At 47.5% G+C, this 13,959-nt stretch overlaps 1 protein-coding gene across 4 annotated transcripts; it reads left to right on the top strand.

Annotated features, from left to right (window-relative positions):
• Window positions 1-1,057: 1,057 nt before the first annotated feature.
• On the top strand, window positions 1,058-13,650 carry LOC119112368 (dnaJ homolog subfamily C member 21). Of its 4 annotated transcripts, none has more exons than XM_037236526.1 (11): window positions 1,058-1,141; window positions 5,415-5,518; window positions 6,118-6,246; window positions 7,252-7,360; window positions 7,949-8,054; window positions 8,448-8,615; window positions 9,248-9,448; window positions 9,951-10,084; window positions 11,876-12,015; window positions 12,809-13,089; window positions 13,343-13,650. In XM_037236526.1, the coding sequence occupies exons 2-11, from the start codon at window positions 5,422-5,424 to the stop codon at window positions 13,520-13,522; spliced, it is 1,545 nt and encodes a 514-aa protein (XP_037092421.1). In that variant the 5' UTR covers window positions 1,058-1,141; window positions 5,415-5,421; the 3' UTR covers window positions 13,523-13,650. The 4 variants fall into 4 exon arrangements, with proteins under 4 accessions (XP_037092421.1, XP_037092422.1, XP_037092420.1 ...); XM_037236527.1 differs by having other exon boundaries at window positions 1,060-1,119; XM_037236525.1 differs by having other exon boundaries at window positions 1,069-1,202.
• Window positions 13,651-13,959: the final 309 nt, after the last annotated feature.

The raw sequence follows: 13,959 nt of genomic DNA, 5'->3' as shown, positions 1-13,959 counted from the left end.
TGTCGTGTCCCGAGGTCCCTGACTGACTTACCTCTGCAGGCTGACCTCGACGCCCTGGCTAAGTGGTCAAAGGAGTGGCTGCTCCTCTCGAGTCCTCCTTTTTTAGTGCAGGAAAGTACAAAATAATGCATATCGGGAACTGCTACCCGAGGCTGACCTACTTCTTGGACGGCGCCGAAATCGCGGTCGAGTCAACCGAGAAGTGCGTCGGGATCTTCGTGGATTACAGACTCAAGCTCCATGTGCAGACGGCGGAAGCGATCTCCAAAGCCAACCAGATGCTGGCGGTCGTGGGGCGGTCTTTTGCCAACATCGATGCTCGCGCGTTGTCATTGGTCTTTAAGATCCTAGTACGTCCGTACTTAGAGTATGGCAACGTCATCTGGGACCCGTGCGGCAAACTGAACCAGAAGCGGCTGGAACGAGTTTAGCGACGAGCTACCCGTCTTGTCTATGACGTGAGGCACCAGCCACACTCTGAGAAGCTCAGACTCCTCCAATTACCCTCGCTGTACTACCGTCGTCGCAGGTAAGTCATGGTAACAGTGTACCAGCTATTTCAAGGATGCATGTCGCTGTCGGAAGAGGAGTTTCTGACGAGGCGCAACTTAAAGGTGACAAGAGGACACCAATGGAAGCTGAGAAAACCTCGAGCTAGTACTCTTGTCCGTCGTAACTCGTTCAGCACGCGGGTCGTCAACAACTGGAAGGCTCTTCCACACCCGGTCGTGTCGTCAACCTCAGTTGAGCAGTTCAAGTCTAGGCTTGATATGCACTGGGCTGACGTTATGTATGACATCGCACACTGAATCTACCCATAATTTGAGACTGTTTGGTTACCGGACCGGGAGTCTGACGAGACCGGGACCTGCAGACCTAGTGGCCTTTTATAATTCACGATCCCCATGAAGTGAAGTAACTTCAATCACTGAGTATTTTTGAGGCAGGGAGATTTTGTTTCCAGATCACACTTGCGGACTACAAATTCGGCGGCAAATTGAACGCTCTGACGACGAAACATTCCCTGGAACATTCGCGTGTTGCGACACGAGGCGCAATATTTTCCTACAGCCACTCATGAGTCCGCAGGGCGTAAGCGGATTATAAGCTTGCGTTCAGGTGCGACCCGTATTCATTCTAGGTACGGTGCAACCATATCAAGGAGGGAGTTCATTTTGTATTGCGCCGCCGCCACGTCAGGCGTAAGTAGCGGGTCTGGCATGCTTGTAGACCTGGCGGCTGCATTAGTGCAGGGAATCGTGCAGGCCATATGTAATGTTGTTACCTTGTGATGCGATTTGTTAATATAATATTACCCACAGGCATGTGTTTATGAATTAAATTTCAATGTGCTTTTAGAATAGAAGTGTCTGCTTAGCAATAAGTCTGCTAACCATGACAACGTTACTTACCCCCCCCCCCCCCCTCAAAGAAATTTGGTTTGTCATCAAATTGGGTTATTTTCTGTGCTTTTGCTCCAGTCTGTAGACCATGGCAAATACACCAATGATGTTTTTGGGGACATGGAACTGTGCCTGAAATAGGATAATTAACTTCCACTTTTGGGTAAATTTTGTTAACCCTACCCCCACAATTTGATGTATGATAAGAACTTGTCATTCTATGTGATTTGACAAGGTAAATATATCTTAGAATATGTGGTGCCCTTAAGGGTCCAGCTCACTAATTTCTGGCTGAATATTTTGATAAACCACCCCAAATGGGAAGGCATGTCTTACCTATGCCCCAATATGTCATCAAAATGTACCATGGTTAACTGACTTGATCCTGCTAGCTTTGTAAGTCATAGAATACAATGAGGTGCTGTCAATATTCCAACTTAATGTGTACCACACATTGTTGATAAATTGCCCCAAATTGGAAGTTGTGCCCAAACTTTTTCCCAACAAGATTTCATCCAAATCTGCATGGTTTGTGGGCTGTCTAACATAAATACATAATAGTGTATAATACCAGTGATAGGTAACTAGGACACATGAGTATAACTTAGATGAAAGTATGATTTTTATATCAAAGTACATGTACCATGATTTACTGCTGTCAGTGGTACTTAATATATTTATGTTGGAACATATGTGATGCATCAAGTTTGGGCAGTAGCATAATGTTGAACAGCTGTTCCTTGGCCATTATCTGGAAAAGAAAGCAATTAATTTGGTGTTAAGCAGTTAAATAAGATGGAAAGTTAAACCAGTTTTGTCATGTAATGAGCTTTTATGAATTTTGTGGCATGTCATAAAAGCTTCTGTCAGTTTACTCTGGCTTAGTTATTTTACTCAAAATGTTGTGATTAAATGACTCTAATATTAATGGTTTAGATCATGTCAGTGGCTGTCTTGACAGTACCACCAAAGCATCCCTGCATTGCTTTACATGAAACTGGTCAGGCAAGGTTTTAGACATATGTTATGTGAGTTCTATCAGCTACTAATTCAGTGCACATAGGTAACAATGGTCAAAATTATTTAGTGTTGTTGGTAGACTTAGCTAGTTTTGGATGCTTGAAATATGCAGAAATTTTTGGTGTGTATGATAAACTGGTGGGCCGCAAAGCATCATCCATAAATCTATGATAAGAATAGGCTGAACCCACTAATCTTCTTTGAGCGCATGGCTCACCAATGTCTTGTGAAGATCTAGAGGAATGTAACTTGCAGGATATTGCTTTGATTCACATATCTTTCTTTCTTTCATAAATTTTCTCTGTTCTGTGAGAAGTCTGTGTAAAGTTTTTGGCCTTATTGTAGGCCTTGTGGTAGATTGACACCACTGTGTGGTGCTTCTGTTATGACGCCACTTTGGTTTCCAGCATCATGGTGAAAGACAAAGTTGAAAAATGGCAATATTTCATGTCCTTTATTCTGGCTTGAAAGCTGGTTTTGGGCGTAAATTTTCATGTCTGTATTGTTTTCTCCTTATGTTTCAAAAGTGACTGTAGCTCACTGTTCCCACAAAGTGACAGTATGCTCAGGGTTCCCAGAAAGTGACAGAATGCACAGGATTTACAGAAAGTGACAGTATGCTCAGGGTTCTCAGAAAATGACAGCATACATTGTGTACAGAAAGTGGCAAAAATATATTAATATGCTCAGCTGCCAAAGATACAGATGTGTTCAACTGTTAAAAATACAAATTTTCCACTGCCTTGATAACCTTGTCCCATTCTCCAATAAATATGCAAAACATTGATGAAGTTTGCAGATGCCAAAATGGTTTTGGTTTCACAAAACCATGTGGTAAACTGTATCTGGTTTTGACCTCATGAGGGGTTGGTGAGTTGAGCTTTCACTTTTTTGTGTCCAAAGCTGCTGACTTTGGCTTTGCATGTACAATGTATTTATACCTGGTCAGGGTCATAGCCCGAGTTATGCAAAGGGTTTTGTGAGCATTCACAAATGAATAGTCAACTTATTAGGAGCTCTATCATCTCAAATTCATGTGAATTTTTCTGGTTTATCCAAACCAGGTTTTGAGGTGGCTGTCACACATGCTTGATGGGAACTTTTTGGTACCTTTTGTGAAAACTGGAAATATAATGTTGAAGTAATGCCGTGTGTGGGCTCTCTGTATGCTGTTTGACTGTGGTATTGGTTTGTCTGGCTTTATCACATTTAGTAAGCCTTCATGAACATGTCCCATAGAGATTTTCAGTATGTATGCACCAGGAGCATGCTTCCAGTTACTGAAGCCTTTGTATTGACTCAATATGTGCTTAGACAGAGCACCAGCAACTTAAGTACATGGACAATGGGTTAGGAATGATCTTCATTGGAATACCCTATGCTTGGCACACTTTTTAGTTTGTCAAAAAAGGTGTGTACAATCCATGTATAGAGGAGGCCTTGAAATGATTTATGTGAATTGATGAGATAAACACACTGAGCAGAATGCATTAGATGTTTTTTTTTTAAACCTTTAAGCTCATATCAGTAATTTGCCATACACATAATGAAAGAATGGTTGGTCTGAGGAAGCATGCATAGCATGTCTGTATCACCTTCAAATAAACATTTTCTTTATTTGGTTGGTATCATCTGCCATCTATCCTTTCCCAACACTTCAATTGTAATCCCCCCCTACCCCCAACGTCACGACCCTCCGGGGCGAACTGTGACCGGTAGCCTTGAACGGACGTAAGTTGCAGCCTTGGCATGAGCCTTGCACCGAGCAAACCGCGACTTTTCACCCTTGCAAACCGCGGACAGGGTTTCCTGTGCGGGGTTAGGCTCGTTATCGGAGATCTGCCACGATTGCCGTTCTACTGCCCCACCACGCACCTCTGTCCTTTATCCCATAGCCCTGAAATGACCACTTTTGGCCGAAAGAGCTGAAATCCCAACCAAATCTAAAAGGTGCTAGTTTTGATGCTGTTGGGCGCAAAATGACCACTGCAGTCGACGCGCCCGAAAACTCCAATGAACAACAACAAAAGTTTTGATGCTGTCGCAGTTTTTGAAAACTGAACAATCGTCATATGTACATGTTTTAACAGTCTTAAAGGTGCCAGGTGAGTCGAGGGCACCAACCATGTGATTCTGACAAGAAAACGCCAGTAACGTCAATAACGACGACTTGTAGTGGTCGTGTGTGCCTCAGAACATGAACGTGAACACATCAGTCGGAAACAAGATCCTGCTTTGACCTTGTCGCTGTCACAAGCATGTTCCGCCAGCATCGCATTTTGCGCACATGTACACATAAGTGTGGCAGGGTGGGGGAGGGGGCGAGGGGGAGGGGCTCGCTGTCACCGGGCATTCGTCAGCGATGGAGAAGATAGGAAACAGTTCTCGGGTGTGCCCCGAGCCGTAGCCACGTCTCACGACGCCCCTGCCGAGGCCAGTGACGTCGTCGGAGGCGTGGTGCAGGGGCGGAGAGCACACCTCGTGGCTGGGAAGCGCGAACACAACCGCCCTTGGTCCTGGGCGCAGCCTTCGCCTCAGCAGCCAGGGACCTCTAGCTGGACGTCGGTTGGTCCCAGGTCATCTGCCCCCCCCCCCCGCGCTCCGATGGGTGGTCGCAGAGCATAGCGCGCGGCGGAGCTCGTCGGGTGGCGAAGGGTGGCAGTTATATAACATGTAACAGTATATTACCGGGGGTTTCGGCACCATTGAGGTAGAGCCTCATTGCAGCATCTGGCGTAAGGATGCGGCAGTCATGCCAAGTTGTCGTGATTGCTTTTTGGCACCTTGTGTAAGACGTTATTCTACAAATAAAACAGAGGAAGGATAGGTCATTTGATCACCTTTGGCGCAGTTTCACAACACTGGTGATCACAAATGTTGTTGCCCACTTCCCAGTATCACCGTCCCCACCTGACGATTGGTTTTTTGTTTTACAACAAAGTGCGGGGCCTGACGGATGTTCCAACTAATTGTTTGCCTTGTGTTCAACAGGTGAAAAATGAAGTGTCATTACGAGGTGCTCGCTGTTGAAAGAAATGCCAATGAAGAAGACCTCAAGAAAGCTTACAGAAAGCTTGCCTTAAAATGGCACCCAGGTATAAGATATGATAGGCCAGAAAGCCACTCTTTTTGTTTTTCCTGTGATGATGAGTTGATAATTGAGAACGCTTGTGATGCTTCTATTTGTCATGATGTTTGCTGCATGCAGTGCTCATCTTAACATGTGTATTCTTATCCAATGATATTTTTGTATTTTGATTTGTTGGTGTCGCATATTCCGTAGCGTGCGCATCACTGCAGTGTGACTTTATAGGGAATGACACTCAATGGCCTGTCTGCTAAGTGCTTTGTTAAATGTCCACACAATCGGCGTACTGATGATTGTTGCATTGTTTGAGCAATAGGAATATGGGGTTAGCAAAGGCTCGCTCTGCTGTTACGTGCCGCCATCGTGGATGGTATCCTGTGCAACTAGCGATAGTCTGCTTGTATCGACGGTAGTGATAACCTTATTCCTCGGTCTCCTCGGAACACATCTATATCTCCATCCTCCTGGTTTTTCTCCGAAGAATATAGCTATTACCACTGTCTTATCTATGTGAATAATGCTCCTCGCAATGCATTTAACAACGTACGTATCTAGTTCGACCTTAAACTGTGACCTTCACCCGCGCTGACAGCTCGTGTCTGGCAGACAAAAATCTCAACAACCAAGAGGAGGCGACTGCCCAGTTCCGACTTGTCCAGCAGGCGTACGACGTTCTCAGTGATCCACAAGAGCGGGCGTTTTACGATAGACACCGGGAACAAATTATCCGCGGAGGTGAGAGAACTTCAACGCGTGATAGGCGTGACCCCGGGCCCGTCAAAGCGGATAATCCAAGCGGTGCACTTTTGTTGGGCAGTTTAACTTGTGTTGTCTGTCACTGGACTTCCTTGCGAGGAACTCGCGCGGAGATGGGCCCGAGATAAGATCGATGGCAGAAGAGCACTGGCGTTAATCGTACCTAAATTTGTGATTTGATTGCTGGTGTGCTGTTATGGTGAATAGAGGTAAGTGGTGGATTAAGTGGATTGCCACCCATGCTTGACAGGTACTGCAGCGTCTTTGTTCGCCTAGGGATATTCCGGAAGCCCCTTACGGAAATATAAGGGGCAGTGTAATTAAACCCCTCCAAGCTGTGACGGGATCGTATTGTGCCGTGGTGAAATGGAATTTGAATGCGTCATGTGGGAATGTGGCAGTGTATTATCATGCATTTGTGATATACGCACGTGTACTTGTTCTCGTTTGTAGTCAATTTTGCTGTTTTAAAAATGGATAGGTTTGGGGCCAACTTTGTGTCCTTTTACAAGAGGGCGGATTTGTAGCCAATTTTATCTCCTTTTAAGAAAGAACACGCTTGCGAAAACAGCCTCCGGTCGCATTTGCTTAGAGCTGGCAAAACCAATGATTCATAATGAAAGCTTACCCACCAAAAAAAAGAAAAGAAAAACAAAGGGCGTAGGCATTGTGACCGTACTGTTTCATGGCAGCAAATATCTCTGTAAGTGAGAGTGCGACTTCCGCGTGCTCGTTATGCCATTGTAAACCCCATGGTGAAAGCAAAAGAGCAACGAAAAATCTGTGAATTTGGACAACATGCAGTGGCCTTCTTATAAGGGAACAACACAGTCTAGATGACACCCCTTCAAGGTGTTCTCACGGTTAATGTCCCGCGTGCTGCTTTCAAGCTGCAGTGCACGTCTGTAATCGCTTCTTTTCCGACTCCTCTATGGCCGTAAGATGTTCATCCGTATGGAATATTAATGGAGTAATTCATTGCAGGATTTGACAACGACTACAAGGATAACAGCCTGAACGTGTACCAATACTTCACGGCATCCTGCTATTCGGGTTACGCCGATGACGAAAAAGGGTTTTATGCAGTCTACAGGTGTGTTAAATTTTCTTCAATGCCACTAGTAGCTGTGACGTGTGCATAGCAGAGACAATTATGACTGAACGGTATGACGTAACATGTAGTCATCGCCACAGATACACCTCATGTTTATTTAGTATATGTGGTTATGTTCTACAGTGCGTGTGATATAATCCTTGCTTAATGTGTTCATGAACTACATGATTAGAGAAGTGCAATTCTGACATGTATTATCAGTGATCTATATATATATATATATATATATATATATATATATATATATATATATATATATATATATATATATATATATATATATACACACACACACACACACACATATATATATATATATATATATATATATATATATATATATATATATATATACATACATACATATATGTATATACACATAATATATGCATTTGCCATACATACATACATATGCCTTTATAATATATATATATTATAAAGGTATATGTATATAATCACCCCATTGGAAACATGCGTGCAATCTGCCGGTCATTGTTATCTCCCATTCGTGTTTGGTGCGTACATTTACTCTTGGGAATGGCAACAAAATGATGACAGTTGTTTCAGGGAGATTTTTAAGACCCTGGCAGCTGAGGATTCCGAATTTACCAAAGATGGTGACAGCGACTTCGAGATTCCTGAGTTTGGTGATAGTCAAAGCGTATTTGAAGAGGTGGGCTTCCAGCTTCTGTGCACCAACTCAGTGCATCGTGTTTGAATGAACTTACTAGGAAATTCTACTAGGAATTCACCATGCAAGTAGGAATTCTCAATTCGCGTGCGAGTCTACAATACCATGATATGTGGCGCTTTGCAGTCACCAAATACCTCTGGATAGCGTATGTGAAGGCCTGCGAATGTACGCGCCGGTCGTACGAACCGTTTTGTACGCCGTGACTGTTTCCTTTTGTTTGATTCGGTGATCAGAATAAGTGACGGCTAGTTGGTTATTGTCCTGGGCCTAGAACTTTGGCTTGTGTGCATGTGCACGGGGATCAACGAGCATGCGCATCTTCCCCTTCGTGGTCCATGCCGCAGCAAGACATAACGTGGTGTACCTCGACAGGTGGTGCAGCCCTTCTACGCCTACTGGCAGTCGTACTGCACACGCAAGACGTACACCTGGCTGGACAAGTACGACATTCGGCAGGGCCCGAACCGCTGGACCGTCCGCCAGATGGAGAAGGAGAACAAGAAGATCCGCGACAAGGCCAGGAAGGAACGCAACGAGGAGGTGAGAGGGCCCGGCCGCGCCGGTCGGCCGCCGGCCGCGAAGCAGGCTCCAACGATTTATCCTGCTCCCGCCGAGTTCCCCGACCGGTGTGATGTGACCAGTTTCACAACCCGAAACGTTGTGTACGTACTAACACACCGGACGAGGACGATGTTCTGAACCATATTTCACCCGTAAAATATAAGTATTGGGGGTGTACATCGAAGTAGCGATTAATCCACGAGTTATTACGTGGGCTTCATAAGGGGCGATTTTTGTGTTCTAGTCTTCGTTTGAAACTTTCCATTAATTTTAACCAGAGAGACCGAGAGACCGAACCCAAGAGGGGGGGGGGGGGGGGGGGAGAGAAAAGGGGCAAAGCACTGTGCGGTGTTTGATTTTCAATGGACTGGGCGTGACAAAAACTTCTTCACTTCTTTAGAAAGAGGAACACATGTACCTGAAACAGCCCTACAGTGCCAACAAATGTAGCGCGACAGAGATGCGGCTGTTTTTGCCGTTCCGTATTCCGGGCTGTGGCAGTGCCTCCGTCAGGAGACTGGTTGGCCTTGCGTCGCGTCGGCGGTGTCGACCGTGGGCAGTCGCCGTCCCGCCCCCACTGCCTGTCAGCGCCGCCCTCGTGCCGCCGGCAGGTGCGTGCCCTGGTGGCGTTCGTGCGCAAGCGCGACCGACGCGTGCAGGCGCAGCAGCGGCTGCTGCAGGAACGCGCCGCCGAGAACGCTCGCCGCGTGCAGCAGCTGCGCGAGCAGCAGCGTCAGCAGCGGCTGGAGCAGCTGGCCAGTTTCCGCGAGGCCGAGTGGTCACGCGGAGACCAGCACGAGGATCAGCTGAAGGTGAGGAACGGCGCCGGCGCACTGGGCCCCGGGTGGAGGCGGCACTCAGCATTGGCTCAGTTCGTATTGGTCGGGCGAGCGAAGGGAGGCATCTGCCAGTCGGTGGCGTGCCAGGCATGATGATGTAGTGCTACCTTTGGCTCTAGTCGTGTCCCGATGTCACGTTATTGCCCCATGGCCTGTAGTGAATGGGTTCTTTATGGTTGGTATCGTGCTGGCTTTGGGGTGATGCGGCCACAGTCTTTGGTATTTAATATTTTTTCTCCGTGGCACGCTATTTGAAGTCTGGAAGGAACAAATCGTGTCAGTTACAATACTTTGAAGCGCATGTGGCGGGGATGGGTACGACTGGGAGTGGGAAGAAAACTGCTGAGAGAAGGGACAGACACGAAACATACGGTACTTGAGGGCATTGTTGCTGCTCTGAAAGCCTTTTTGTGGAAAAACGTGATATCACATGACATTTTGTTTGTTTATGATCGTAACTTTATACGATTTTCAGCAAATGGAAGCCGCGATTGCCCGACAGTTCGGCGAGGAAATATCTGGCGATGATGCGTCGAACAGCGATGAAGATGATGCCGACAATAATTTGTACTGCCCTGCTTGTGATAAAATATTCAAAACGGACAAATCGTGAGTACTATTGGGTGTATTCAACACCACGTGTTATTAGCACTTGTCACTGAACTGGTTGAGGGGCCCATAGGGTTCACGTCTTTTTTACCAAGGTGTAAATCAAATTCCTTTGCACGGGTTTCGGTGGGTCCGGGTTCCGGAAACTTTTTTATCTTGCGCCGAGGATTAACGGATCATTTTTTGTTTGGAAAAGCTAAACCACCAAGGCGTACCAGATCAAGTTCTCGTCCACAGTACGCCGTGAGTTTTCTGACCTTCCAAATATGCATCATGATTTCAGTAGGTCCAGTTGGTAACGTCTTAGATTCGTAATCGAAAGGTTGTGGGTTCTAAGCTGGATAATCCAGAACTTCCCCCTTTTTTTCCTACAGAACATACCGATTGTTTTACTAACAGCCAATGCAATGTAATGTAGTGCGCGATTCCTTGCGAGCTTATTGCGGAAATTCTGGATATAGCATTCATTTAAAATTTAAATATATTCACTATTGTGGCACCCGCGTTACAGTCTGTCAAATGCGTAGTGTGAACTGAAGTCCTAGCCTACATTGCACACCTGCTAGTGTATTCCTAGTATCATGTTGCAGTGGATGCCCAGAGCATCTTTCCACTTGACATATGTTACCCTGTAAAAAACCGACGTCAAGCAGACACGCTTGTTCTCCGAAACCGCTCATCCGAGTGCTTTTGAACTTTTATCAATGGATTTGGCCTGATGGGGTAAGCATGCTGGTAGAAATATTGTGACCTGACCTAGAGTCAAACGCTTGAAGAACGCGAAGGGAAACTTTCACATGCAAAGGCATGCAACGTAGCTCTGACAACCCGTTACTCTGGTCGTTGCGAAACCTTCATCGTGCGATGCACCATGCCTGTCTTTTTATTGCATTGCTAATATGTTGACCCCAGATCAGGTGAAAAGTCATCAAATTTCACGGAGTCTAAAATTCTTGCCAGCAGACAACCCAAATCTGGGAGCCCATCGCTAGTCCTGTCCCTGCACGGAGATCGTGTTGCTAGACAGGGATGGGGCTGTCGCATTGCCCCAATCGTCGTGAAACCTTCACCGCGTTGTACGCGAACATGGTCCACCATACTCGTAAACAGCTGCAGGGAATTTCGCGCAGCGCGTCGAATGGTGCGCAACGCCAAATGCGCCATGTACGCAACGCCACGAAAGAACCGGGCGTGACGCACCGAATGGTGAAGGTTTCGCAGGGATCCGAGCAGCACGCTCTGAAGTCTCAGTCGTCTGCAGGCAATTATTTTGGAATTTGTGGAAATTTGATGACCTCTGATCTGACGTACAATCACCATACTCGCAACTGAAACGGATAATCAGGTATGACGCATGGAATAGGAGTAATCACGCATCGGAGTATTGGGTCCGAGATTCGAGTTTGTTACTTTGGCATACTCAATTTCCATTTCGCGTTTTTTAGATGTCTGATCTAAGGTTAGGTCACGGTGCCAAATGACCACAGCAGTGGGCGCGCCCGAAGACACCAATAAACAACAACAACGGTATTGCCAGGCCATGTCCACCTTATTTCGTTGAATTGATGCGTTGAATCGAATGGTGCAGGCTCCAAAGCGACTGGATGGGTGGTTTTGGAGCGCGGGTATGTCTGCTTGATGTGATTTTTTGTTAGTCTCTCCCCCGAATTGGTGATTATCCGTTTTCGTACAACGTTTAGCAACATATAGTACCTACCACTCACTCATGCATGGCTCACTATTCCTCAAACGTAAAGCATAGGACAGGAGTTGTGCAAACTTATATTCCAGCTTCAAAAATCACGAGGGATCCAAGAAACACCGGGAGAACCTTGCACGCCTCAAGGAGGTCATGCTAGAAGAGGACGAACTCATGAATGGAGAACTACCCGCTACCGACACGAAGAGTATTGGAGAGAGCACGGACTCAAGTGAGGACAAATGTGCGCTGTGCTCTGTGGTATGTGCGCATATGCGTGACCATCCGCAAGGGCATTGTCTGGATCCTAAGCATGTTTTGGCCAATCATTGAAACGCAAAGGACATCTCACTGGCAAGAGTTTGGACGTGAAGTTTCATGAAAGAGGTGTAGCCAGGCTCAGTTTGATTGTGTTCTTGCCGTGCTGAGTGTCACATTGTCACGGTGTTGTCATTGTAGTTTGGTAGTCATCCACGACGTGTCTTGTGTAGTTTCACGGTGCTAAGAAGCTTTCGACTGCCACCCTGGCGTGGTTCCAGATATGGCTCATGCTGTGGAACGTAATGCCCCTGACGTAATGGTTAGACCAGATTGGTATTGTTTAAGCACGCCCGCTGTTGGCCGTTACAATGGAATTTGCATTACGATTTGGTGGTGATATGCGCAAATCGGTTCGTGTGCCAGGTGTTGATCTATTTCATTCCTGTCTTCGCCCAGTGGAAAGACGGCCAGAAGTTATGGCTGTTAGCCTAGCTAAGGGATCTAGTTCTGGATTCCGTTCTGTAGGATTGAGGGTAAATCATGTCCATTTAGCTGTTCATTCACCTCATGTTGGTATTGCGATCCGATACCAATGCCACACAGAACAGGCCAGGAAAAGGATGGGTCAGATGAAGGAACAAATGACATGGTGCGCACTATCTTGGTAAACCGCTAGTCGAATGCAAGACATCTGTCGCGCTCGTGCCCGACCGAGACGCGTCCGTTCCCGCCTGCCGACCGCTAACGCGTAGCGCGCCTGGCAGGCGGCAGCCCGCTGCCGGCAGCCAGCCGGAGGACCCGCAAGAAGCGGCGGCGGCCGGCCGCGACTCTGGAGCCAGCCGACGCCGGCGAGGCGGGGCCGAGTTCCGACGGCGAGGCGGCGGCGGCCGTGGCGGCGCTCCGGCTGCAGGAGTCGCCCCAGCCGACGGACACCGCCAGCGCCGGCCCCGGCCCCGGCCCTGCGCCGCCCAAACTGAAGGGCAAGAAGGCCAAGGACGCCAGGAAGAAGGCGCGTGCTGAACAACAGCAGCAGCACCAGCAGACGGTGAGGTCAACAGCAGTGTTCGTACCGCCGGCACCGGTGGTTGGTTGTCATCAGCGCGTGTGCTGCGCTGGCGATTGATTTGTCTTCGTAGATATCCTCAATGTGTTGACTGCCCGTTGAGCAGTGCCTTTGCCGCTGTCATGACCGTTATTCCCAGTTTTTGTCGCCGTTTGTTGTCTCGGGGCTTTAACAAAAATGTGTAGTGACTGAGTCAGAGTAAGGGTTTTGTCTAACCGCATGTGTCCTTTTGTAGGTGGCACCAGAAGAAGAGGACAAAGCAAACGAAATAATGTGTCAGGTTTGCCGTTCTGAGTTTCAGTCTAAGAACAAACTGTTTGATCACTTGAAAAAGACTGGCCATGCCGTGCTAAAGGATAGTAAGGCAGCAGGAGCGCACAGCACTGAGCAGAAGAAGGGCAAGAAGAAGCGATGACGTGATAGATCTGCTAGCGCTCTCTTGTTGAATATTTATACGTACTTTTACGCCAGTTTGGGCAGTGGTATCTCCCTAATCTGTTGAATCTGGGATAATTTTTACAATACACTGTCAAGCGGTACTGAGCGCATGCATGTGCTGTGGACGATGCACTGATGGCTGGGAAGTGTCCGGCCGAACCCAGGAGTCCGCGGACTGTCGCCTAACAGCCGGACTGTTGTTAGGCGGCCTCTTCTTCGGCTGCGCCACCCCCGCGGCGTTGGGGACCATCGCCCCGCCACACGTGCAGGCCGGTGGCGCGGCTTGCCGTCCGGCCGCCTTCGGCTGGAGCGAACCAGCTTCTGTGCACTCCGAGAGCGATATGAGGGGGTGGGGTAGCGGACAGAGGGTGGTCAGAGGGCCGAAACCAGACGAGTCAGGCGAACGCGCCGTCC

The sequence above is a fragment of the Pollicipes pollicipes genome, unplaced genomic scaffold, assembly GCF_011947565.3.
Source record: "Pollicipes pollicipes isolate AB1234 unplaced genomic scaffold, Ppol_2.1 Scaffold_7261;HRSCAF=8764_pilon_pilon_pilon, whole genome shotgun sequence".
In the NCBI taxonomy this organism is placed as follows: Eukaryota; Metazoa; Arthropoda; class Thecostraca; order Pollicipedomorpha; family Pollicipedidae; genus Pollicipes; species Pollicipes pollicipes.
Note: the sequence above shows the minus strand (reverse complement) of the source record. Positions and strands in the feature narration are given on the sequence as shown.